Consider the following 23,939-nt stretch of genomic DNA (forward strand, 5'->3'; position numbering starts at 1 on the left):
TGTCTGAATGCTTTCTAATTGGCCAGATTCAACCTAGAGTCTGCCGTAGAGTGAAGTAAGAAAGAGAAAAACAAATATTGAATATTAATGCCTACATGTGGAATCTAGAAAAATGATACTGATGAACCTATTTTCAGGGCAGGAATAGAGACACAGACCTAGAGAATGGGCTTGTGGAAGGAGGGCGGGGCGGACTGAGAGGGGAGCAATGACGTAGATACGCCATCGTGTTGAATTAGATGCCAGTGGGAGGCTGCTCTATACTGCAGGGAGCTCAGCTCAGTGCTCTGTGATAACCAGAGGGGTGGGAGGGAGGCTCCAAAGGCTCAAGAGGGCATATGTGAACGTGCAGCAAATTCCCTCTGCTCTACAGCAGAGACCAACACAATGCTGCAAAGCAATTGTACTCCAGTAAAAATAATAGTGCATGATGGACTTTTTTGTGAACCAAGGGAGTTCTTCTGTAACTGAAGGAGGAGGGGATGGTGTGAGAGGCAGCTGTTTTCCTGGCTTGCATGGCCAGGACTCTGGTTCCTGGGGAATTTTTTTGCATCTCACAGTCTCTGATGTCTGATTGTTCCTCTTAGTCAGCTTACATATTGCACTTATCTTGGTCTTATTTAGAATAAAACTTCCGGGAGTTCCTGGTGGCCCAGTGGTTGAGATTCTGGGCTTTCACTGCCATGGCCCTGGTTCAATTCCTGTCGGAGAACTGAGATCCTGCAAGCAGGCGTGGGCAAAAAAAAAAAGTTCAAAGCCAAGGACATAGAGGAGAAAGCACAAGCTGGAAGTCAGTCACCTTGAGGGCTGGATCTTGGCTCTGTTGCTTTTTAGCTGGAATACCTTGGGCATCTTCCTTCATGTTTCTTCACTTCAGCTTTCTTACCTGTAAAATGATAACATTTCCCCCTCTTTACCTTGGACTGCAAGGAGATCAAACCTGTCAGTCCTAAAGGAAATCAGTCCTGAATACTCGTTGGAAGGACTGATGCTGAAGGTGAAGCTCCAATACTTTGGCCACCTGATGCAAAGAGGCGACTCATTGGAAAAGACCCTGATGCTGGGAAAGACTGAAGGCAGGAGAAGAAGGGGGCAGCAGAGGATAAGATGGTTGGATTGCATCTCAGACTCAGTGGACATGAATTTGAGCAAACTCCGGGAGATAGTGGAGGACAGAAGAGCCTGTTGTGCTCAGTCCAATGGGTCACAAAGGGTTGGTCAGATATGACTTAGCGACTGAAAAACAGTAGTAACCAAGTATAAGTTTTTATTTTTAAAATTTCATTTTTGTGACAATCGACTTCAGCTAGGTCTCAGGAGTTCTATTAATTTCACACTCATTTGTGAATTCTTACAGTTTTCACTTAAAGCATTAACACCTTCATTAGAACATAACAGAAGAATTTGCAGCCCCCCCAAAAGTGAACTTAACTCTCCCGACAAGTTAAGAATGAAAAAGGAGAGAATGACTTATCTTTGGAAAAGGGCTCAAGATTTAGCAAGTCAGCTCTGAAAGAGATTTCCTACCAAGAACTTCCTCCCAAACAGGTTTCTCTAACTCAGGAATAAACACAGTCAGCCCTGAATAGCCAGGATTTCCTTTTCTGCAAATTCAATGAATTGCAGATCAAAAATATTTGAGAAAAAGTTCCAGAAAGTTCCAAAAAGCAAAATTTGAATTTTCCCACTGGCAACAATTTAACGTAGCATTTACATCGTATTAGGTATTGTAAGTAATCTAGAAATGCTTTAAAGTATGCAGGAGGATGTGCGAAGATTGTATGAAAATACCATGCTGTTTAATGTAAGGGGCTTGAGCATCCAGGATTTTGGTAAGGGAAGGTTGAGGGAGTTGGGGTGGGAGGTTAAAGGAAAGTGGCGGGGCAGTTCTGGAACCAGTCACCTACAGATGACGAGGGGTGACTGTATTTTATGGAGTTTCATTGAAGGCCATTGGAAAACAAGAAAATATTTCTTTCTCCAAGGATGGTAACGTTCTGGAATGAATAGGAACTGAAAATAAAACAGGAATGGGCAAGGCCATAGCCATTGCTTCACCAGTTTCCTTAATTTATAGTTTTAATTATCTTTCCCTGACTTTCCTAGCTCAGTGGCTTCAAGTGCAAAAAAACACCTTCATATACACACCAACAGTGCGGATCGGTAGGCTTTGTTTAGTCCCCGGCATTCCCGATGATCAGAGGCGCTGTGCTGACAGCGGTGATGGATCAAAGGAGGCGAAGCCGGAGAGCAGTTTCAGAGCAGCCGCCAGACACTCAGATGTGCACGCGTGCATCAAAGCATCACCCCTCTGGGTGGAGTCATTGCCACCAACACACAGTCAGGGCACTTGTGTCTCCCCGGGGATTTCCTGTGGCTCACCAGAGAAAGAACAGACCTTGGGGGCAGGCGCTGATTCAAATGTGACCTTGTTGTTTTCGGCCTGTGTGACCTTGGGCAAGTGATTCAGCCTCTCTGATCTTGTACGAAACGCCTGCTTATGAGATGCAGGGCGCAGCGTAGGAAGGGGGAATGAGCGTGAGTGCTGCTTATAACCTCTCGGAGGTTTATTCCTGATGCTTGTGGACACTTTGTGTATACTCAGACCCACGTGCTTGGGTAGCATTTCACGCACTTGTCTTCTATCCCAACTGTAAGCGCCTTGAAGGCAGGACCAGGTGAAGGAATCCCGTATAATGCCCAGCATGATGCTGGGCAAATAGCCAATAAGTAAATTTCAACTCAATACACGCTCATCAACCTTCAACCAGCTTATTCTTCATGATTATGGAATTCTAATGGGATGGAAAAAGGGAGTTGACCAGTCATAAATAATTGGCTTAATGCATTATGGTAATATTCCATTAGTGGATCATTATATGGAAATTAAAATCATGTTTTTAAAGAATAATTAATGAGGTAGCTCATGATATAATATTATATGAAAAGGGCGGGATAGGTAATTATCTATTCTGTATATTACCAACACTGTAGTGTAGATGAACCTAGAAAAAAAAAAACAGATGGATTTGCATCAGAATATTAGCATTGGTTATATCAGGATAGGGGGATGACTCTATTTTCTTCTTGTCCCCGTTTTCTCACATGGTCTACAAGAGCATGTGTTGTTTAACCATCAGAAAAAAAAGCCTAGTAATTTTTTAAGGCAAATGGAGGGGGTATCCCACTATACAATGAATTTCTCAAGGAGGCTGCCAATCCTGCTTAAGAGAAATTGACCTTGTCGGCCTGGCTCTCATGGTGCCCGTCCCCAAGTTGTATCAGTGTGAGTTGTGTTTTCCTATTGCACTAAATGTCCATCTTAAGGTAAAAGGGAGATGGAGAAAGAGAGAGGATTTTCCAAAGGGACTGGGCCACTTATTTATAAATCCCTTGTCAGATGTCCCTGTGATTTCATGGCCCTCAAAGGATCTGCTTTGCTTAATTATCAGGTGAGTGACAATTTGTGGCTTCTGGTCAAACTCTCTGACACCCCCTGAAAAATAGTCAGTGTCAGAAGGTGGATGCCAGGACCCCTCTCCCAGGCTAGACCCTTCTCTCTCCAAACCCCCCATCTGTGGACTGTACACTTGACAATGAGTCTAACAGAGTGGGTCAGAGTCAAGGTGACATGATGGTGTCCTTCGTGAGCTCTGTGACCGTGGGCAAACTGTTTAAGTGCTCTACACTCCATCTGCAAAATAGGGGGGAAATAACCTCATCTCACCGCCAGAGATATTGCAAAGACTCAGTGAGATCATGCTTATCTCATTTCTAACCTAATCCACCGAAGGTAAAACTACCACTGTGGTTTCTAAACCAGCCTGGTTTGGTGGAGCCCAGGCTTTGACACCGAGGACCCAGGTTCAAAGCCTATCTTACCATTTATGAGCTGTGCATTAACTAAACTGCTCGCACATCAATCTTCACATCTGTAAAATGGGCCCCTAATGCCAACTTCCAAATGAGGATTTAAGGAGTAGAGAGAATGGGGAAAACAGGTAGAGCAGCTAATGACTAAAGCTGGGCAGGTCGAGGCAGTCAGAAAAATGGTGTAAGGGTGACAGGCTGGAGCATCTAAGAATGGCATCCATGACCGGACACCAGCCAAGTGTCACCATCCAGGAATTCAGAAGTGTGAGTCTATGGTTGTTAGATCCTGTTGGTTAAGAGAAGCAAGAAATTTTAATTTTTATCATTATATATTAGCGCATATACATGGAATCTAGAAAAATGGTACTGATGAGCCTATGTACAGGGCAGGAAAAGAGATGCAGACCTAGAGAATGGATTTTGGGACATAAGAAGGGGAGGGGGTGGGATGAATTGAGAGCCTAGCGTTGATAGATACACACTGCGTATGCGCACATGCTCAGCCACTCGCTCATGCCAACTCTTCTGTGATCCCACAGCCAACTCCTCTGTTCATGGAATTGTCCAGGCAAGAATATTGGAGTGGGTTCTATTTCCTACTCCACATATATACATTGAAAGCGAAAGTGAAAGTGAAGTTGCTCAGTTGTGTCCGACTCTTTGCGACCCTGTGGACTATACCTCACCAGGCTCCTCCGTTCTCAGGATTCTCCAGGCAAGAATACTGGAGTGGGTTGCCATTTCCTTCTCCAGGGGATCTTCCTGACCCAGGGATCGAACCTAGGTCTCCCGCAGTGCAGGCAGACACTTTAACCTCTGAGCCACCAGGGAAGCCCATATATACACTACCTTATGTAAAATGGGGTTTCCCTGGTGGCTCAGACAGGAAAAGAACCTGCCTACAATGCAGGAGACCTGAGTTCAATCCCTGGGTAGGGAAGATCCCCTGGAGAAGGGAATGGCAACCCACTCCAGTATTCTTGCCTGTGAAATCCCATGGACGGAGGAGCCTGACAGGCTACAGTCCATGGGATCACAAAGAGTCAGACACGACTGAGGGACTAACACTATATATAAAATAGACAGTTAGTGGAAAGCTGCTGTACAGCACAGGGAGCTCAGCCTGGTGTTCTGGGATGACGGTGAGGGATGGGGAGAGGAGGGTGGGAGGTGGGAAGTCCAGAAGGCAGGGGAGATACGTACACAGGCTAATTCACACTGTTGTACAGCAGAAACAATATTATAAAACAATTATCCTCCAGTTTAAAAAAATATTAATCCTTAAAAAACTGGAAATAGAACTGCCATAAGACCCAGCAATCCCACTGCTGTGCATACATACCAAGGAAACCAGAATTGAAAGAGACACGTGTACCCCAATGTTCATCGCAGCACTGTTTATAACAGCCAGGACCTGGAAGCAACCTAGATGTCCATCAGCAGATGAATGGATAAGAAAGCTGTGGTACATATACACAATGGAGTATTACTCAGTCATTAAAAAGAATACATTTGAATCAGTTCTAATGAGGTGGATAAAACTGGAGCTTATTATACAGAGTGAAGTAAGCCAGAAAGAAAAACACCAATACAGCATACTAACGCATATGTATGGAATTTAGAAAGATGGTAACAATAACCCTGTATGTGAGACAGCAAAAGAGACACAGATGTATAGAACAGTCTTTTGGACTCTGTGGGAGAGGGAGAGGGTGGGATGATTTGGGAGAATGGCATTGAAACATGTATAATATCATATGTGAAACAAATCGCCAGTCCAGGTTAGATGCATGATACAGGATGCTCGGGGCCGGTGCACTGGGATGACCCAGAGGGATGGTATGGGGAAGGAGGTGGGAGGGGGTTCAGGATGGGGAACACGTGTATACCCGTGGCGGATTCATGTTGATGTATGGCAAAACCAATACAATATTGTAAAGTAATTAGCCTCCAATTAAAATAAATAAATTTATATTAAAAAATAATAAAAAATATTAAAAGCCAAAACATTTTAATTTTTATTGAAAATTCATCCATTTTTTTCCTTTATTTATTTTTAACTGAAGGATAATTACAATATTGTGTTGGTTTCTGCCACACAACATGAATCAGCCGTATCCATACATACGTCCCCTCCCTCTTGAACCTCCCTCTCACTTCCCACCCCAACCCACCCATCTAGGTTGTCACAGAGCCCCAGTTTGAGTTCCCTGGGTCATACAGCAAATTCCCATTGACTATTTTTTTTTTTCAGTGTTATCATGCTTTTATTGATCATTCTGTGCCCAATTTAAAAATAAACAACCAAAAAATACCCTTATCTAAAAGCAAAGTTCAGGATGAGAATTAAGGAATATCTGATGTCTCTGAGGACAAGGGTCTGTGAAGTGGCGTATTGATAGCACTTGCAATTTGAAGGTTTCCTCCAGAGGGGACTTCATGGTCTCATTAAAATAAATAAGTCACATAAAGGTGTGATTTTAGTTTGGACCAAATTTTCTTTTTTTAAAATGTTAACTATATTTTTTAACTATTTACCATTGACTGTTTACATATGGCAGTGTATATGTTTCCATGCGATTCTTTCCATCTGCCACCCTCTCCTTCCTATCCACCCCTCATATTCACAAATGTGTCCTCCACGTCTGTGTCTTCAAAGCTGCCCTGCAGGTAGATTCATCAGTACCATCTTTCTAGATTCCATATATATGTATCAATACGATATTTTGAAAACTCATCAGTTGTTAAATGTTAACAAATAACTAGAAGTTGTTCAGACATCTTTGTGTAGGCTGCCAGGGGTAGGTTGGATTCCCAGTTGTTTGTTCATACCCTTGAGTCTGCAAGATGTAGTTTATTTCCCCACTCCACTGATGCTGGATTGTCCTTGAGACTTGCGTTGGTCCATGGATGCAGTGTGAGGAAGTGTGTGTCTGTGTGATTTGGCTTGTCTTTTTTCATTTCTTTCAGAATCTGCCAAGAAAGTGTGTGCTCTGAAGATTGCCTGTTCTAGGTAGAGACCCGAGGGGCAGACCTGAGATACATTTGTTCCAGGTGATCCACAGTCCCATCAGGGAGAAAGATAAAATCTTTCTGGTCATCAGCTGCTGAGATTTGGAGGTTATTACAGAGCAAAACCCAACTATGCACCACCATTGGGTTCCCATCATTGTGAAACCACTCAGGCAAAGGACCCAGCAAGCGGCTGACACGTAGTGTGTACTTGAGAAATGGTTGCCCTTGGAATTATTCTGGGCCTGACAAATCTCCAGGGCCTAACAAATCATTTAAGTTTGGCTTAAGCCAGTGTTTTGTAGAATGTTTGTTTTGTGCCGACTTGCCCTCTGAGAACCTTGAACACGCCCGTCTCTGCTACCTCTCATCTCTTATGTACCCAGAAGGGTAAACGTCACTTTCTGTTGTGCCATAGAATGACAGATTGTAACATGAAGGGGAAATGCATGGTAAGCGGTGGTGTCATGATTTCTTGCTTGGGAATTTTTAACTCTGTCTATTTTGATACATGTGATAGAGTTTAGATATTAAGGATTCAGATGGAAACGATTAAACCACTCAGCCCTAGAAAAGTCCAGCAGGACAGTGCAAGGAATTTAACAACAGAAACAAGAAGTTGTCAGGACAGAGCCAAGGCGGAAGCAAGAACCAAGGGCTCTTGGATCCCAGAGGGCACTACGGATGCTGACCTGAGCTGGGGAGTCATCTCAGGGGCCAGGAGAATCAAACTGGGCCTTTAAGGGTGAATAGCTTTGGGGACTTCCCTGGTGGTCCAGTGGTTAAGAATCCACCTGCCAAGGCAGAGAACATGGGTTTGATCCCTGATCTGGGAAGATCTCACATGCCAGGGAGCAACTAAGCCCAAGCGCCTCAACTACTGAGCCTGCACGCCTAGAGCCCTCACTCTGCAAGAAGAGAAACCACTACAGTGAAAAGCCCACGCAGCATGACAGAGGCCCAGTGCAGCCAAAACTAAATTGATTAATTAAAAAAAAAAAAAGGATTGAGTAGGTTATGTAAAAAGGTGGGGGTGGCATTCTAAGAGGGAGAAACATATGCAAAGACATGTCGACGTGGCCCTTAGTGTATTCAGACAACGGAAAGGAGTGGAGGCAGATGGTGGTCAGGCACCAGTGGGACGGGGCTAAGGACACAGTGTCAGGGAAGCCAGGTCCAGCCTGTGGACTGTCTTGGATGCCGTAGAGGTTTGTTTCCAAACACGGCCACCTGCAGTCAATCCCCTTGTTGGAGGCACGTGCTACTTACCCATCCCAGAGGAAGTCTGGGTCTCTGCACCTTGAATCTGGGCTGCCTTGATGTGCAGTGCAGATAAGTGATAGTGTTTCAGTTCCAGGCACTGGCAGTTTGCTTCTTCTCCCTTGGGAACCCAACCATCATTCTGTGAAAGCCTGGTGGAGAGGCTGTATTCAACAGCCCTACATTCCATTCCAATCGCCAGCTATGTGATTGCGCCATCTTGAATGTCCAGCCCAGCCAAACCTCTGATGACACCATCCCCAACCAACATCTGTTCCCCTAAGTGCAGATCGCCTGACCATTGAGCTCTCAGAATGTTAACTGATAATAATAAATTGCCTCTTGAGTCTCTGAGTTTGGGGTCGATCAGCTGTGTAGCAATAGATAAGTGGAACAGACGTCAAACAAATTGTCCCAGAAATCATCTGTGATGACTGCAGGTTGGTGACTTTAAAGAACTGATGAAAGGAACCCTGAAATGATGAGGTGGGCAGAGGATAAGCTGGCAGTTCTCCTGCTCTAGTGGGGGAGTTTCAATTACAGTAGCTGTTTCCCTCAATTTCCTTTGGCTCTGTTGCTATTGTACCACACATTCCCCTCCCCATGCTAATGTCATAAGGAAACAGTGTGATGCTGAGAGAGAAGCTAGGCTTTGTAGTCAAGGGAGATGCAGTAACAAATTCCACCAATGTCTCCCGTGAAGTCTGAGATGGAGCAAGTCACTTACTGAAGCAGACGGTTGGTCCCCTGCCCAGACGCCCTTTCTGGGACTAACCTACCCATGCTGAGATGCTAAGACTGTTGCCTTCCAGTTGATCTCTCCTCTGCAGGACAGCCCTTGGCCGATGGGGGCTCATCTTATTCTGAAGTTACTGCCTCCCACACCCCCTGGGGGTGGCCCCAGCCAATGACTAACCAGTACAGGTGTACAGAAATCTGGCAGCTGAGTTTCAAGGGTTAGATAACTCTGTGCCCCAAGCCTTCCCCTGCACCATGGACCAGGCTCAGGAAGTAGGCTTCCTGAGTTCGCAGCTTTCCTAGCTCTTTCCTCTTCTGCATCTTACCCCCTCCACTCCCTTACAGATTTTTTTTTTTTTTAACTGAAAAAGATCCCCTCAGTAACTCTGTGCTCCGAATTTTGGTCTCAGGTTCTGCTTCTGGGAATCTCAACCTAAGAGACACACTCTCCCTTCTCTTCTCTTTTTCAAGCCCCTCTTTTCCAGAACTGGCTGAGATGATCTATTACTATGGCCTGGCACTTTATATACACCTAGTTAATGCTAACAGATTTCTTCTCTCCTCTTCCTCATTCGAACAGAGTAGACAAATGCGGCGAAAGTTCTTGAAACCCAAAGTCCTCAAATGAATTTTCCATAATCTTTGTATAATAAGCTTTTTAGAAAAATAGGCAAGTGGGAGCACTGATTTATAAAAAATGGGGAGATGAAGGCCTAGCTGGTGGAGCTGTGAGGATTAGTTGAAATAAAGGCTCCTCTGTCCATGGAATTCTCCAGGCAAGAATACTGGAGTGGGTTGCCATTCCCTTCTCCAGGGGATCTTCTCGACCCAGGGATAGAATCTGGGTATCCTGCATTACAGACAGATTCTTCACTGTCTGAGCTCTCAGGGAAGCCTGAAGAAATGTCTATGGACCTTAAATTGAGATGCTTGGTACAGAGTAAGTACTCAGTGAGTGGAAGCCGCTGCCCTTGTATTTGACCAGCCACAGGGAGCGAGGTCAATCCTTGCTTTCCAATCCCTGTGTCTGTGGTCAGCAGAGTGCCCAGCACAGAGAAGGCACCCCTGTGTTTGCCCAAGTAAACTTCAGTGAGTGTGGAAGAAACTGTAGTTTATAAAGATGAGCCTTTTTCACAGTCCCACTCCATGTGGGATTTGGGTCATAAATCCACGCTCAGTACTTCTCATCATCGTGGGCAGATTTCTCTGCCAGGATCACAGATATGCAGACTCCTTTGCTTTGGTCATTAACACAGTTTATTATTGGCACACTTATCAGTAAAGCATACATAAAATACAGCTGTTTTATAACACACGAGCCACTGAGTCTTTACATGTATAGAGGAACATATTAATATGCGAATGGAAAAATTAGTTCTTTTATAAAGTTTCACATAAATACACTGGGATTGCCCCCAAGGGAAAGTCCCCATAAAAGAACCAGGTGAGGGCTTTACAAAATATTATACAGGAAATATACTATGAAGAGAAACAACAGTCAACTCAGATACAATAAAAAAAAGAAACCCAGAAGTTTCAGATTTATTAAACTGCCCACAAAATTAATGGATTACATGGCTTGAAAATATTTGGATCAACAGCAATTTTACAAACAAATACATTCTCAAGGGGCCAGGTGCCTTTCTTTACGTAAAAATCTGCCTTGGTGTCTCTGATGACAAAAAGTCATTTCTTGCTTCTGCACTTGGGCTCGATTGAACCAACTTGGGCTCGAGGACCAATTGACATTAGCTTGGCCATAAATTACCCTGCTGGGCCCTCTTCGCTGTTACCCAAAGAAAGAAAAGGTGAAAGAGAGAGAGAAAAAAAAAATAAAGGTACGTTTAAATTACTTTTCAAAAGCGGATTTTTTTTCCTTTTCTTTTTTTACTGAAACAAGAAACTCTCAGATGCAAGTCAAAAAGCAGAAAATATTTTACAATATTAAAAAGTCATCTGTAGTTGGATTCGGCATAGAATGGGATCCTGAGCACTGAGGGTTTACTGACAATATGGCCTTCGTTGGATGGTTGGATGCGGGGTTGGCGAAGGGAAATTAACAGACATGGTTCAAACTGAGCCAGGAGAAGCGTTAGCATTTGCTCTTGTTTTAATTATCATCAGTGCCAGTATCTCTGTTACCTGCGAAGGCCTCCAGGGAGGGGTCATGGAAGTTTATTCGGAATGGTCCTCTCAATTTAAAAAAAAAAAAAAAAGGAAGAAAGAAACTCAGATCATTGTGGTTTAGAAATCGGTATTTGCGTGGCAAAGTTTTAACGTCTTGCTCCTTCCTCTCCTGTAAGTAAGGATCTGAAATAGTGAGCGTGACCCACGGGGCTATGGACAGTGGATTCTGGAGCCGGTCACTCTTACTGGGAAGCCTGGGGCGGGGGGTTCTCTGATTTGGTCTCCTGAGTGGCCGGAGGTTTACTGTTCCATGGGCTGCTGTTCCCCAGGGCGGGTGAATTGGTGAAGTCTTCCTCGTCGTCCATGCCGTTGGCCGCATCATACTGCGTGTTTTCTAATCTAGTGATTAGCCTTTCGTCCTCGTCCCCAAACTCACCTCCCATCAGAGTTGGCTCTCCTACCACCATCACATCCTGTGAACAGCAGCTGACATTATTACAGGGAACCTTGGGAGAGAGAAGCCCACTTAAAACACTAGCGGGAGGAGGCGCTGGGGGACCTGGGTCAGACACACCGTGTCCTGTACACCGGGGCCAAGTCTCAGTGTCGGGGGGGCCAAGACGCATATTGGATTTCTACAGGAAATAAACATCGCCTCCTGACGGGAAACAACCACGCGAGTTTATGTCCTTAGTGTGCAGCCTGACACCGGAGAACGAGCAATGCTAGCAATCTGCAGAAATAAAAAAATGGATTTTTCAAAATTAAAAAAATCCACGCTTTGCAACTTGCCGACACTGGGGACTTTTGAGAGGGCAGTGGGCGCTGTGCGAGACCTCGGAAACGCCACCACCTTTACTGAGGGTCTCGGGACGGCTTTGCAAACTACTGAGAATAGCAGCCAACGCCGGGGAGGAGGCGGTTCTGCCGTCTTCACGCAACTCATTCCAAACGGCATTTTCTCTGTCCCAAGGACGGTATATGTTTTAACTGAAGACAGATCTCTCTTTTTTCCTACTCAGCCAGGCCCTTTTACGCAGCCAACATCCTTGACATTCTGCTACTTAATTATGGTAATTAATTTAGGTAAAGTTTTCGATAAAAACAATGTTCACACTGATTTGACAATTTGCATAGCTAATTAAGTCATTAGCAAAAACCTGCTGATTGCCAACAAGCCCTGAATTTACCATCTGTTATTCCATGGTGCCTGTCACCTACCCCCACAAAGGCAACCCCACCACCAATCTGGGCAGTAAAGAGAACCAGTCTGTCCAGCTGGTGCCATTAAAGAAAGATGAAGAGAACTAATGATAATTATATCGATGAAGCTGGTCGTCATCAGAGATGGAAGCGTGCAAGAAGAATCTATCTAATCACTCCTTTAAGTACAAACTGTCCTTCCATGCAAACAAGGAAGGCACATCCTAGGGCTGGGAGCTTGGCAGAGGCCACCGCTGCAGAGGCTCGAGGACAGGGGAGAAGAAAGCCTACCCAAGGCATTGCTCCGGCCTCCGTGTTCCAAGGGGGCCCTATGGGCCCAATGGCTGACCTGGGCACAGCACAGGGCATCCATCAGGTGGATCCTGCTCTGCCAACTCTGAGCAACAATCTACTTAAGAGTGCCTGACTGCCCTTGGCCTCGGCTGAAGCTGAAACATCAAGGCCAGCCAGATGCTTTTGGAGATATAAGTAAGCATTTGCTGATACGGGCGTGAATTTGCCTTGACAACTGGGCAAACCTTCTTTCTACTGGGGCAAGAGAGGCTGCCTGGGGCAGTCTATGAATGGAACACTGCCTGTGGTCAGGAGAAAGGTCCAGCTGTCCCTCCAGGGCCCTTCTCAAATTTTGAAGGTGCCCATTGAACTAATCCCTTTGTGACCATCTGGTTTGTTTTGGAATGGAAAACCTTGTTTGTCTGATAGATCGATTCCCCTCGAATTAGAGGGAAGATAATCAATAGGTTTCACACTGTGTTTTCAGACTAATCACTCTTGCGAACTGATAACAAGGATGTTAAAGAGAAATGTCCCAGATGAAGTAAATGGCTCAAAGGTGACCTGAGTAGAGTCAGCCATCGATGTGCCGGCAGGGTGTTCAACCATGAGTCCCTACGAACATCCTTATGATGCCACCAGGAGCTAGACGTGACACTGACTTATAAGAGACTCACAAGGACTCCTGAAATGAGATGTAAAATAGACACAGAGTTCGAGTGTCAAGAAAGCCGACGGGACGTTAAATGGAACAGGGCTTCCATCTGACCCCTTGGGGTGTTAGGGATTCAAAAAGCGCCCTTCATTGCAGGCCCTCAGGACACTGTGCCTACAGTCAGGAGCAAAGGCAGGAGGCAAGACCAGGTTAAGATGCGGCAGAGCGCCCCACGAGGGTGAACCCCAGCTCGTGACCTGTGTGCGGCACCCTTTGAAGGGCTGGGAAAACACATGCCTTAGGTGTCACAGGGCAGGAGAAGAATGTTAGAACTGACGCGTGGGTCTGCGCTAGTATTGTGAGCCCAAGGTCAGCGAGAGAGGCTGCGGGAATGGGAGGAAGTAAGCATAATTTGGAAACAGAAGAAGCCGACTTAAACGTGATATTAGCCAAGAAGTTCCCAACACTCCAGATGCCTTCACTGTATCAGCAAACAACAGCCATTCCAGAAAAGTCCTCCGAAAATAGTGGCTTGAATCTCTTCAAATGGGGCTCATGCAGGCTCATAGTATGTTTGGTGTATCTTTGTTCCAGGAACAACTGGAAAAGATGCCCAGGCATAGATATTTTGGAGCATCTGAAATTTCAGAGAGATGCCATGTTTGCCTTACTGATTATAAAACATATCCTTAGCCAGATGCATAATCGTGGGTGTACGTATGAGTGTGTGTGCACACGTGTGCATGTGTGAGTGATGAATAAATGGCAAGTTATAATAAAACAGACGTGTGCTAAGGACTTTGTATGCACCTAGAGGCTTGAGGACAGTTACACAGTTATGCACAGGACTCTAGCTGGCTCTGCTAAACCTCCAGGCTAGGACGTGTGTTCTCCACTCAGGTGGGCTTGACTTGCTATCTTCACAAAATGAGAGGAGACATAAGACACATTTTGTGTGCATGCTCAGTCGCTTCACTTATATCTGATTCTTTGCGACCCCATGGACTACAGCCCACCAGGCTCCTCTGTCCATGGGATTCTCCAGGCAAGAATACTGGAATGGGTTGCCATGCCCACTTCCAGGGGATCTTTCCCAACCCAGGGATCAAACCTTCATGTCTCTTGTCTCCTGCATTGTCAGCCGAGTTCTTTACCACTAGCACCGCCTTGGAAGCCCAGTGCACATTTGGGGCTCCTTCCAACTGGGGGTGTTGGCATCGTTTTCCCCACACCCCCCCAGTCTTTAAAAATCCCCCCACATCATTCAACATTCACAGTGAGAGCTGAACTTCCTGCCCTGTCTTGTGGGACCCCTCCCGCCAGGAGGCGATATTGGTCCACCTGAGAGTAACCCATGTGGTCTCAACTCCCCACAAGGCAGACCCCTCTGCTCCTTGCTGGAGACCCTGGGATGCCACCAGCTGGTGCCCATGTACCTCTTCTCACTAAGCCCCCGAGCGAGGACCAACAACCTCTGAGGACGGGGAGGGACTCCTTTCAGGGCCCCTCAACGCTTCTGCTTAAACTGGCCAGCAGGGGTCACTGCTGTGGACTGACACGGGTCTCCATCCCTCCCAGGGTTGAGGCTGCGTTTCGGGGTCGCTCCTAGCCCCTGCTCTTGGATGGAGTGAGATGCAGAAGCCAAGGATTAAACCCGAGCCCTTGCCGGACACACACGCTGCCGTCCGGCCACTGGGTGGACCACAGCCATGGCCATGGTAACACGACCCCCTGTCCGTGTCTTCAGATAGGGCAGCTAAGGCCAGCAAGTGGCATTTCTAGTTAAACAGGAACGGGGTGTGAGTGATTCAGGACACACAAAAGATGTTATCCTTACGAGCCAGTCGGTGCTTATCATCTGACATCCAACCAGCTGGGGGACCTACAGAAATGGACACGTTTGCCTAACCTGGATGACTTCCCTGTTTCTCTCAGCCATCTCTAAGTTTCACTTAATGAAAACACCCTTCACTGCATGGTGAGGATACTGCTAACATTCTTCTTGCACTTTCTCACGGTGCCTTGCTCTTGTCCGAAGGGTCTTAACTCACTAAAGACCCTCTCAACACAGGCATCTTCCAGCAAAATGCAATGGTTGGTTGGAAGGACAAGAATGTAATGGAGTGGAAAAAGTTAGGTGCTCTTTAAAAAAAATTGCAATGCTTCTGACTGGGCCAGGTATGTGAAAATACATGGACAGGTAGCTGCTATTCTGTACCCACGGCAGACATCACTAATGGATGGCCTACCACGTCCAGTTCAGGCTCAGAACCTTTCTGGACACTCTACCCTGTGAGTTGACCCCAGGAGACTGAGTTGGCAGGAGAGAAGAAACCTCTTCATCGTCCCTCCTTTAGATAGTCAGCTCTTCAATGATGGAGCTTGGGTGTCTTTTTTTTTTTTTTTAATTTTAAATCCAACCAGGCGTTGGATTACCAACACCTGCTGTAGTGTAGGGCACACAAAAGGAGCTCAGAAAACGCTTGGTGAACCGCTCTGAATTCTTGCAGTCCCTGTGCCTTTAAGTAGCTATGTCAGAGTTCCAGAAATCCCTGGAATGTTCTTTCAATTGTTTGTGGAAACTAACAACCTTTAGTTTCTAAAACTCTCAGATTAAATGAATGAATAGGCTACTTGTGTATGCTTTGGGGGCTGATTTATTTACACCTGGCCATTTTTTTTTTTCTATTCATTTTCCATTTAACCAGCAGTGGGTATAACTTACTGGCACCTTAATAAGAAGACTGCTTTTCTCCTTTGATTTCCAGCCCCCTCACTCTTCAGGGATGATAGCCCAGTTAAAAACAGAGGTGACTCTGGTATTATCTAAAGACTGAAATTCCTAATGCTCTTAAAATTAAAATGACACCTACCTCACAGGCTGGCCACTCTCTCATGACCCTTTCTTTTTAATGTACTGGGGAATGGCAACCGTACCCTCTGTCTATGGAGGACAGGAGGAGAGGCCAGATAATTCTCCGATACACTGGTGGGGTTGGGTTTAGCCGAAGAGAACTGACCAATGGGACGTGGGGGCAAGTGGGTGGGGGGTCAGATTTGAAAGCCACACTTAGAAGTAAGTGGAGAACCTTCTGGAAAGGATGGTCCACTCTCACATGGACAGGAGACACAGCAGGATCAGAACCTGAAGGAAGAGGACCACAACCAAATCCAAGAGGGGAGACGAGTGAGAAAGAGGGGAAAGGTTAAAAAAAAAAACTGCATTGGAGGTGGAGGGCAGCTACAAGAAAGGGCACACTCTCAAAGACACAGGATCCAGAGGGCATTTCTGATGCACCATGAGAATCCCTGGGTTGGAAGGAAGGACAGTTGAAAGCCTGGTGAGGTAATGTACCAAGGGCACAGAGAAGGAACACCCGAAGGTCACTGAAGAGGCAAGATGGGCTTCAGGGAACGTGAGAACTTGTCAGTAAAAGCGGTAAGTGGTCTAATTCTGGGATGAAGAATTCAGAGTCTAGAAGGAATCAGGAAGAAGGGAGAGGACTGGGGAAGAAATCAAGAGGAGAGCAAGAAAGGTCCCATCTGCCTGGTTTGCCCTTCTGGGGACACCCTCGGCTATGAGTCTCAGAGTTCAAAGAAGCCCCCTTCTGAGCGGCCCATTTCCTTCGTCAAGACCCGGAACTGAAAGAAAAGGGTCAAGAGGTCAAGACAGTTCAGACCAAACCTGCGGCTGAACCTCCCTCTAAGCTAATGAAACAGGGAAAACGAAATCCACTGAGCTGCACTGGCCTTGAGTTAATTACCTGAGTCTTAAGATAAGAGGAGATGCCCATGTCTGGGGTGGGGTGGGCAGGGCTGGGGACAGTCAAATGACAATCTGGAGTCTGAGTGCCAGGAGCTAGCTTTCCAGTGGAACACAGGGTCCCAGCAATGGTGCCCAGAGCCCCTTATCTGCCACCAGGCACATCGCTCAGTGATATTTTAATTAAACCTTAGGTGACATATCTCCTGTCTGCGACTCTGACGGCATTTTCATTCCTGTCCCGCTGCAGCACAGACTCTGCGTATTGCTTTCTAGTTCCCAGTTTGCAGGGGCTGGTTTTCAGGACAGAGTCCTCCCCCTTCCTCCCAACTACTGTCCTGCCTTCCCCTTCCCCAACCCTGCCTCTCGCCCGCCCGGCCCAGAAGGTCTTTGCAGCTAAGAGTCTTTTCCGAGGGCCCCCCTGGAATTGGGAGACGGTAAAGGCAGGAATTGCAGCCTAAAAGGAAAGCGAGACTTACAGGTACCTGACTGGACAGACTCAGGTTGGCGGCCGTGGTCTTCTTCTTGCTGCCGGTGCTGTTGGTGGCGTTCCCCGCGCTGCTGTTGGAGGTGCTGCTCGTGGAGTTTTTCCTTTTCCTCCGTTTGGTTGTCGGTTGCCTTGTGGGTTCTGCTGCAATATGGAAAATGGAAGGGGGATCAGTTCCCGGGCGACCACCACGGTCCCTCCAGTGACGCTGTTTTTGTAAACTGAAAAGAGTAGACTATTGACATTTTTTTCCCCGTGTTTTTTTTTAACTTGATAAAACCCAAAAGGAGAAATCTGATGATCTAGTTTTAGTACAAAATGATGGAAACTCTTTTCTTTACCATGTCTATAAAATGATTTGCCTTTAATTGTTCTTTCTGATTTCATCTATATGTCTTGTGCTCAGTCATGTCCGATTCTTTGTGACCCCATAGACTGTAGCTCACCAGGCTCCTCTGTCCCTGGGATTCTTCAGGCAAGAACACTAAAGTGAGTTGCCATTTCCTACTCCAGGGGATCTTTCTAACCCAGGGATTGAACCCAAGTCTCCCTCTTCTGCATTGGCAGGTGGATTCTTTACCACTAGCACAGCCTTGGAAGCCCATCTATATGTCTGGAATCTATGAATAAATCTTAGGGGTGAGTTATACCCCTATCACAATTTGAACTTAAAATATTATTACCATTATGAATTTTGAGAAAAAATTTTTATGGCCTACCTTATTTTTATAATAAAAGGAGGGCTCTGAGAATCCACCTGCAGTGCAGGAGACCTGGGTTCGATCCTTGGGTTGGGAACATCCTCTGGAGAAGGGACAGGCTACCCACTCCAGTATTCTGGCCTGGAGAATTCCATGGAATGTACAGTCCATGGAGTTGCAAAGAGTTGGACACAACTGAGAGACTGTCACGCTATTCACACTGAGATTCCTAGGGAGCCTCCAAAGCCTGAGAAAAGTGTGTGTGTGTGTGTGTGTGTGTGTGTGTGTGCATACGCACGCACATGTGTGCATTCAGTTGTATCTGAGTCTTTGTGACCCCATGGACTGCAGCCCACCAGGCTCCTCTGTCCATGGAATTTTCCAGGCAAGAGTACTGCAGTGGGTTGCTATTTCCTACTCTGGGGATCTTCCCGACCCAGAGATGAAACTTGTAACTCTTGCACTGGCAGGTGGATTCTTTACCACTAGCGCCACCTATATGAATTTATTAAATTAGGGACCCAGTGAGTAACAGCAGCACCTACTGGCCAAGTGTTATATTGCAGCCAAGCTCTATTACACCTTGAAATGATGAAGTAAAAAGAAGTGTCCATCCAACCAGCCATTGATGTAGAACTTGGGGATTCCCAAGCTCAGGAGAAATGCCCATGGTTTGCACCCTGGTGTTTAAAGGATGCAACTAACTTGAAAATTCCTGGGGGGAAAATGTTTTAATGTGCTATAATCAATATATTAATGAAAAGAAACTAGACCTCTTCCAGAAGGTTTAGAAATAGAAAAAAATATATATATATTTTTGAAACTGAAGGATGAGGCAAGATTTTATTGGAAGCGTACAGACGTATGGAAATGTGTAGTAAGAAGAATTTCATTTATTTATTATGCATTGTGAGCATGACTCAATGTTTTCATATTCCTGACATTTTCTGTCATTATTTTATATTCATAGCAACTCTATTAGTTAGGTGCTATATAATCTTTGTTTTGAGAATGAGAAACTTTCAGAAGCCTGTTCCAGGCACTTACTAAATGAATTGGAAATGGTATGTAAGAGCTAACCCTATTCTAGGTCCAGCCCTGATGGGAAGAAGGTAAGCTAGGGCCGTATTGGAATTAAGTGAGCGGACCTTTGGCATTTTCTTGAGACATCTTTGCTGCTTCTATTGGACAATGGGGTGAGTTTGTTTTAAGGCTCATTTCAAAGACTACTGGGTCCATCATGTTATTCCTGACTTGATGAAGAAGTAGAAGGTTTCTATTTATACACTATTTTTTCATTCATAAATATTTTTGTCTTAATGTCTGAAGATACTCATTGACAGAGGGTATCTACCGTCCCTATCCATGGAGAGTATGGATGCTTATTCTGAAGGTTATCGAAACAGGAAACAGAATTGTTCCAACTTAGGCAGCTGGAGGTGAGCTGAGTGGTACAGTCTAAAGTTAAGCGAATACTCCAGTTTTCCCTGACCAGCGTCTTCTTCCTTTGACTTGAAATCTGCTGCTTTTATTTAAAAAAATTGTATTTTTTAATGGAATTTTGGGAAAATATGTCTCAAATGTTTGCTCTGTGTTGCTCCTACTGGCTGTACGTAGCTGTAGGATTAGAGTCATGAACTGAAGACACAAAGACTTATTGTGACATAGGTCTCTATTGATTAGTCTTGCGCTAACTTTGGCAAGCTCTACTTTAAATCTCAGGCCTATTATATTGAATGGGAATAACAAGAAATATCTCATACCTCACAATAATGCTAGTGAAGATTCAATAAAAAAATAAAGGTCTGAGAGACTGTGATCTATGACTGTTTTCATGCAGTGCTGTAAGCAGAGTGGCTTGGCCAGTGCCTGGCATCTTGTAGGGGCTCAATAAATAGTTGTTGAGTTAATGACTGAATTAATGAATAATATATGAATTATGGGGCTTCCCTGGTGGCTCAGATGGTAAAGAATCTGCCTGCAATGCAGAAGACCCCTGTTCAATCCCTGGGTCAGGAAGATCCCCTGGAGAAGGGAAAGGCAACCCACTCCAGTGTTCTTGCCTGGAGAATTCCATGGATGGAGAAGCCTGGTGGGTGACAGTCCAAGGGGTGCAAAGAGTTAGAGATGACTGAATGACTAATACACACACACACACATACACGTCATATGAATTACATGTGCATGCATCAGGAAATAGAAGTTTTAAAGACCTGGAGTGAGTGAAATTTTTTCCCCATAAAACCTTATTGATATTGAAAGAGAAAATAAGACCAATTTAAACACATTTAATATCTTTGAAAAATAATGTTCTAAATGTCGAAAATTCCCCTAAGATGGGGATGCAGCTATTCTATGTAAAGTAATGCTCATTTTCCCAGCTTTCTAAACATGTGCTTGATTATATTGACTATATCCTCTTTATTTAAAACCCCTGGCCAATTACCAGTGGAAGGTGACCATTATATTTCATGATTCAGAAAGCTATGTGCCTCATGTTAATAATTACTCTTCATAAAAACAATTTTTAGCGAATGGATACATTTTGCTTTTATGATCAATGAGGCTCGGCACACGCCTGGGAGTGAAAATGTATTAGATAGAAAGACAATTAATGATGACTCGAAGCAGTAATTTCAGAACCCCAGCAGGAGACTACAGTATCTAAACTGCATCCTAGGAAAGTGGAGAAATGGGGTCTTTTATGTATTCTTTTCATGATCAGAATACCCTTTGATATTATGTATCTTTAAAAATAGGGCAAAACTTTCTCCTCCTTCCTTCCCTTTTCTCTTCCATCTATTCCTTCCCCCCCTCCCTCCCTTCCTTCTTTTCCTCTTCTGCCCATCCCCCCATTCTTCCTTTCTTCTTCCTTCTCCCCCTTTCTTTTCGTAATTTCTACCATTCTTCAAAGGACAAAGAAAACTAAAGTAAGCCATCTGCGGTCACCAAAGTCTTGTCCAGTGGAACGACCACTGGCCCGGGAGACAGTGAACCTTGGTTCTCATCTCGGCTTTATCAACATCTCAGTAACATTAAAGACATCAATTTCCTTCTGTGAGTTTCTGTCCTCCTAAATCTAGCAAGTGAGAAGACTGTGGAGCATGGTCACCACGTCGAAGAAGGATGTTTGCCCTTCACCAACTCAGTGTCTTTTGATCCAACATCACAGTCAGAACATCCCTTATAAACTACTTTGCCTGATATGTTTATAATCACTCCCTTTTCCTATCCCTTCATGTCCAGAAGCAGCCTCGGAAAAAGCATGTAGGTGGAGAGTGAAGAGCGAGGCCGTACCTGGCGGGGCCACCATCCGCTGCCACTTCTGAAACAAGCAGGTCTTCAGGCAGTCCCGTGGACTGAGATTGTAGGTTTTATGTCTGGACATCAGTTCTTGCATTGGCTCCAGTATTACACACAACTGCAAGGGGTTCAAAGACAGGGGCTTCACTACTTGATAATATTATTTGCAATAAATAATATTAACAGCTGGAATCCATTTCGAAGCTTAAAGACACTTTTCTTCCCTCCTGCCCACCCCCACCATTTTTTATTTTTTTCTGTATAAGTGTGGAGGAAAAGAAATATTACCAACATTTGATAATGCTCACTCTCTTTACTATCATTTATAATATCATATTACAGCTGAGTGTGATTTACACACACACACACACATATTTCCCCACATATTCTAAACTGATGGTTGGGTGGATATACGCAGTTCTATTATGAAATGACGTGATTCTCTCTGGTTAAAGAAAAAAGCTCTTTCATATTAGCACAGCATGCTCAGATTTCTACTCTAGCTTCTGTTGTTTTTCCTGTTTGCATAACCACACACTGTGAGTTACAATGGCAGTTTATGTAGATTTTGTGGCAGTGAAGGTATCATTCAAGCTTTTGAGAACAAAGTGGTAACTTCAGGTATGTTTTTTGATCCTAATTCTTATAAAAAACCATGATGAACACGACTTCATTTTTATCCATGGGCTCATTTGTATTTTACACAAGATGTGCAAATTGGTAATGGATGGTAATGTATACTCCCACATATATTCAGTGTGGAGTTTTTGCCCTGGTTCTGTACGTAGTCACGCTTCTTGCTTCCTTTAGTTAGACCTTTCAGCTCTACTGCAGTCCAAGACATCTGACGACAAAGATTAATGAATGAAATAAGAAGGTAAATCCAGTTAGGATTGCCCTGGACTTTTCTGAATCCCTTCTCAGTTGGAAGCTTATCAGAACACTGCTGCATTGAGAGAGCTGTTGCTAAGAGGGCAAAGCTTGGAACACAAGTTGTTCCACAACTTGGAACAACGCATCCGTTGCTGTTGCAACAACAGCAATACGAACATTGGCAACGCATCTGTGCACGCATGCTAAGTTGCTTTGGTGGTGTTCAACTCTTTGTGACTCCATGGACTGTGGCCCGCCAGGCTCCTCTGTCCATGGGATTCTCCAGGCAAGAATACTGGAGTGGGTTGCCATGCCCTCCTCCAGGGGATCTTTCCCACCCAGGGATTGAACCTGCAGCTCTTACATCTCCTGCACTGGCAGGCGGGTTCTTTACTTCTAGTGCCAACCAGAAAGCCCTGGCAATGCACCTACCCATGTGAAAAGACATTATTTTATTATGAAAGACAGACTTTCAATCTCCGCCTTCATCCGCCCATCTTTTTTACCACCCTTTCCCTTCTGCCCTGTCTCATCTGAGTATTTCCCTAGAGGCCACACTTCTTATTGTCCACTGGGTTCCCTCAACCTGGAATTCTTCCCTCCTCTCTTCCTGGTTTATGCCCACTCATCCTTGAAGGCAGAGTCCCTTCTTCTGTTATCCCTTCCTCCCCAGGACTGTGCACTTCTTCCCATGTGGGCTGAGCCGAATACCTCTCCAGTTCTCCACAGCACATAGCTCCTTCTGCTCTATGAACTTATTTACATTTTGTAACCATCAGCTTCCAAGTCTCTTCTCTACTTGACTTTGAACTCTTTGAATGCTGAAATGAGACTATGCCTTTTATCTCTGTGTTCCTAGACTTGGCTCAAATGAATGGATGCATTGAAAGAGTGTTTCTCAGAAAGACTGGAAAACCTTTCTATGCCAATGTTCCTCAAAGTCTAAGGCACACTTTTATCAAAATCAGATGAGTTGATTGTTAAAAATGCAGACTTCTGGGCTCTGCCCTTTCTGTTTTACTGAATCTGGAGGTGGGGCCCTGAATCTGCATTTAAAAAGAGCATTCCCTCATCTAATTCTGATAAGTATTACCCAAAGCTGAGAGCCACTGCCCTGCAAATGCTGGGTTTTAGCAGAGAGAAATACAGAAGCAAGCCACGCACAGATCTCCAAGGGTTTTCTGCTCAAATTTCCTTCTCTTTTCACTGCCCCCACCCCACTTTCCCTCTTCTCAAGTCTAAGCATGATAATCAAAATTGTCGTCATCTAGAAAAATACCTTAGCCCTTCCTAGCTATCAATGATCTAAGCCAAAACCATTAACCCCACTTAAGGGCCAACTGTAATCTCCTTTCATTTGCAGTTTCTTCGGGAAAAGAGACTAAGATTTCACAGCTTGAGTGACACAGGTACAGTGTGATTCAGAGACAAAGTCACTAGTGCATGAGGCTGCAAAGTAGTGAGGTCTGGGTCAGTTCCCATCCGTCTTCAGTTTGCCTGTCTTCCTGTTGACTTGAGAGTCCTTTCTGAAACCTTTTAGAAACAACAGACTGGTTCCAAACTGGGACAGGAGTACATCAAGGCTGTATATTGTCACCCTGCTTATTTAACTTATATGCAGGGTGCATCATGAGAAATGCCGGGCTGGAT

The 23,939-nt window shown here is 44.9% G+C and overlaps 1 protein-coding gene across 8 annotated transcripts in view; it reads right to left on the bottom strand.

Moving 5' to 3' along the window:
• Nucleotides 1–10,117: 10,117 nt before the first annotated feature.
• LDB2 (LIM domain binding 2) overlaps nucleotides 10,118–23,939 on the bottom strand; it is a 453,319-nt gene continuing 439,497 nt past the window's right edge. The window contains exons 6-8 of one of the 8 annotated variants that reach the window (XM_061420904.1): nucleotides 21,411–21,534; nucleotides 17,411–17,553; nucleotides 10,118–11,743 (exon numbers count right to left, since the gene is read on the bottom strand). In XM_061420904.1, the coding sequence (XP_061276888.1) occupies nucleotides 11,693–11,743; nucleotides 17,411–17,553; nucleotides 21,411–21,534 (318 nt within the window). In that variant the 3' untranslated portion in view covers nucleotides 10,118–11,692. The other 7 variants (XM_061420902.1, XM_061420900.1, XM_061420898.1 and 4 more) reach the window with 7 other exon arrangements.

Source organism: Bos javanicus, chromosome 6, assembly GCF_032452875.1.
Source record: "Bos javanicus breed banteng chromosome 6, ARS-OSU_banteng_1.0, whole genome shotgun sequence".
Taxonomy (NCBI): domain Eukaryota; kingdom Metazoa; phylum Chordata; class Mammalia; order Artiodactyla; family Bovidae; genus Bos; species Bos javanicus.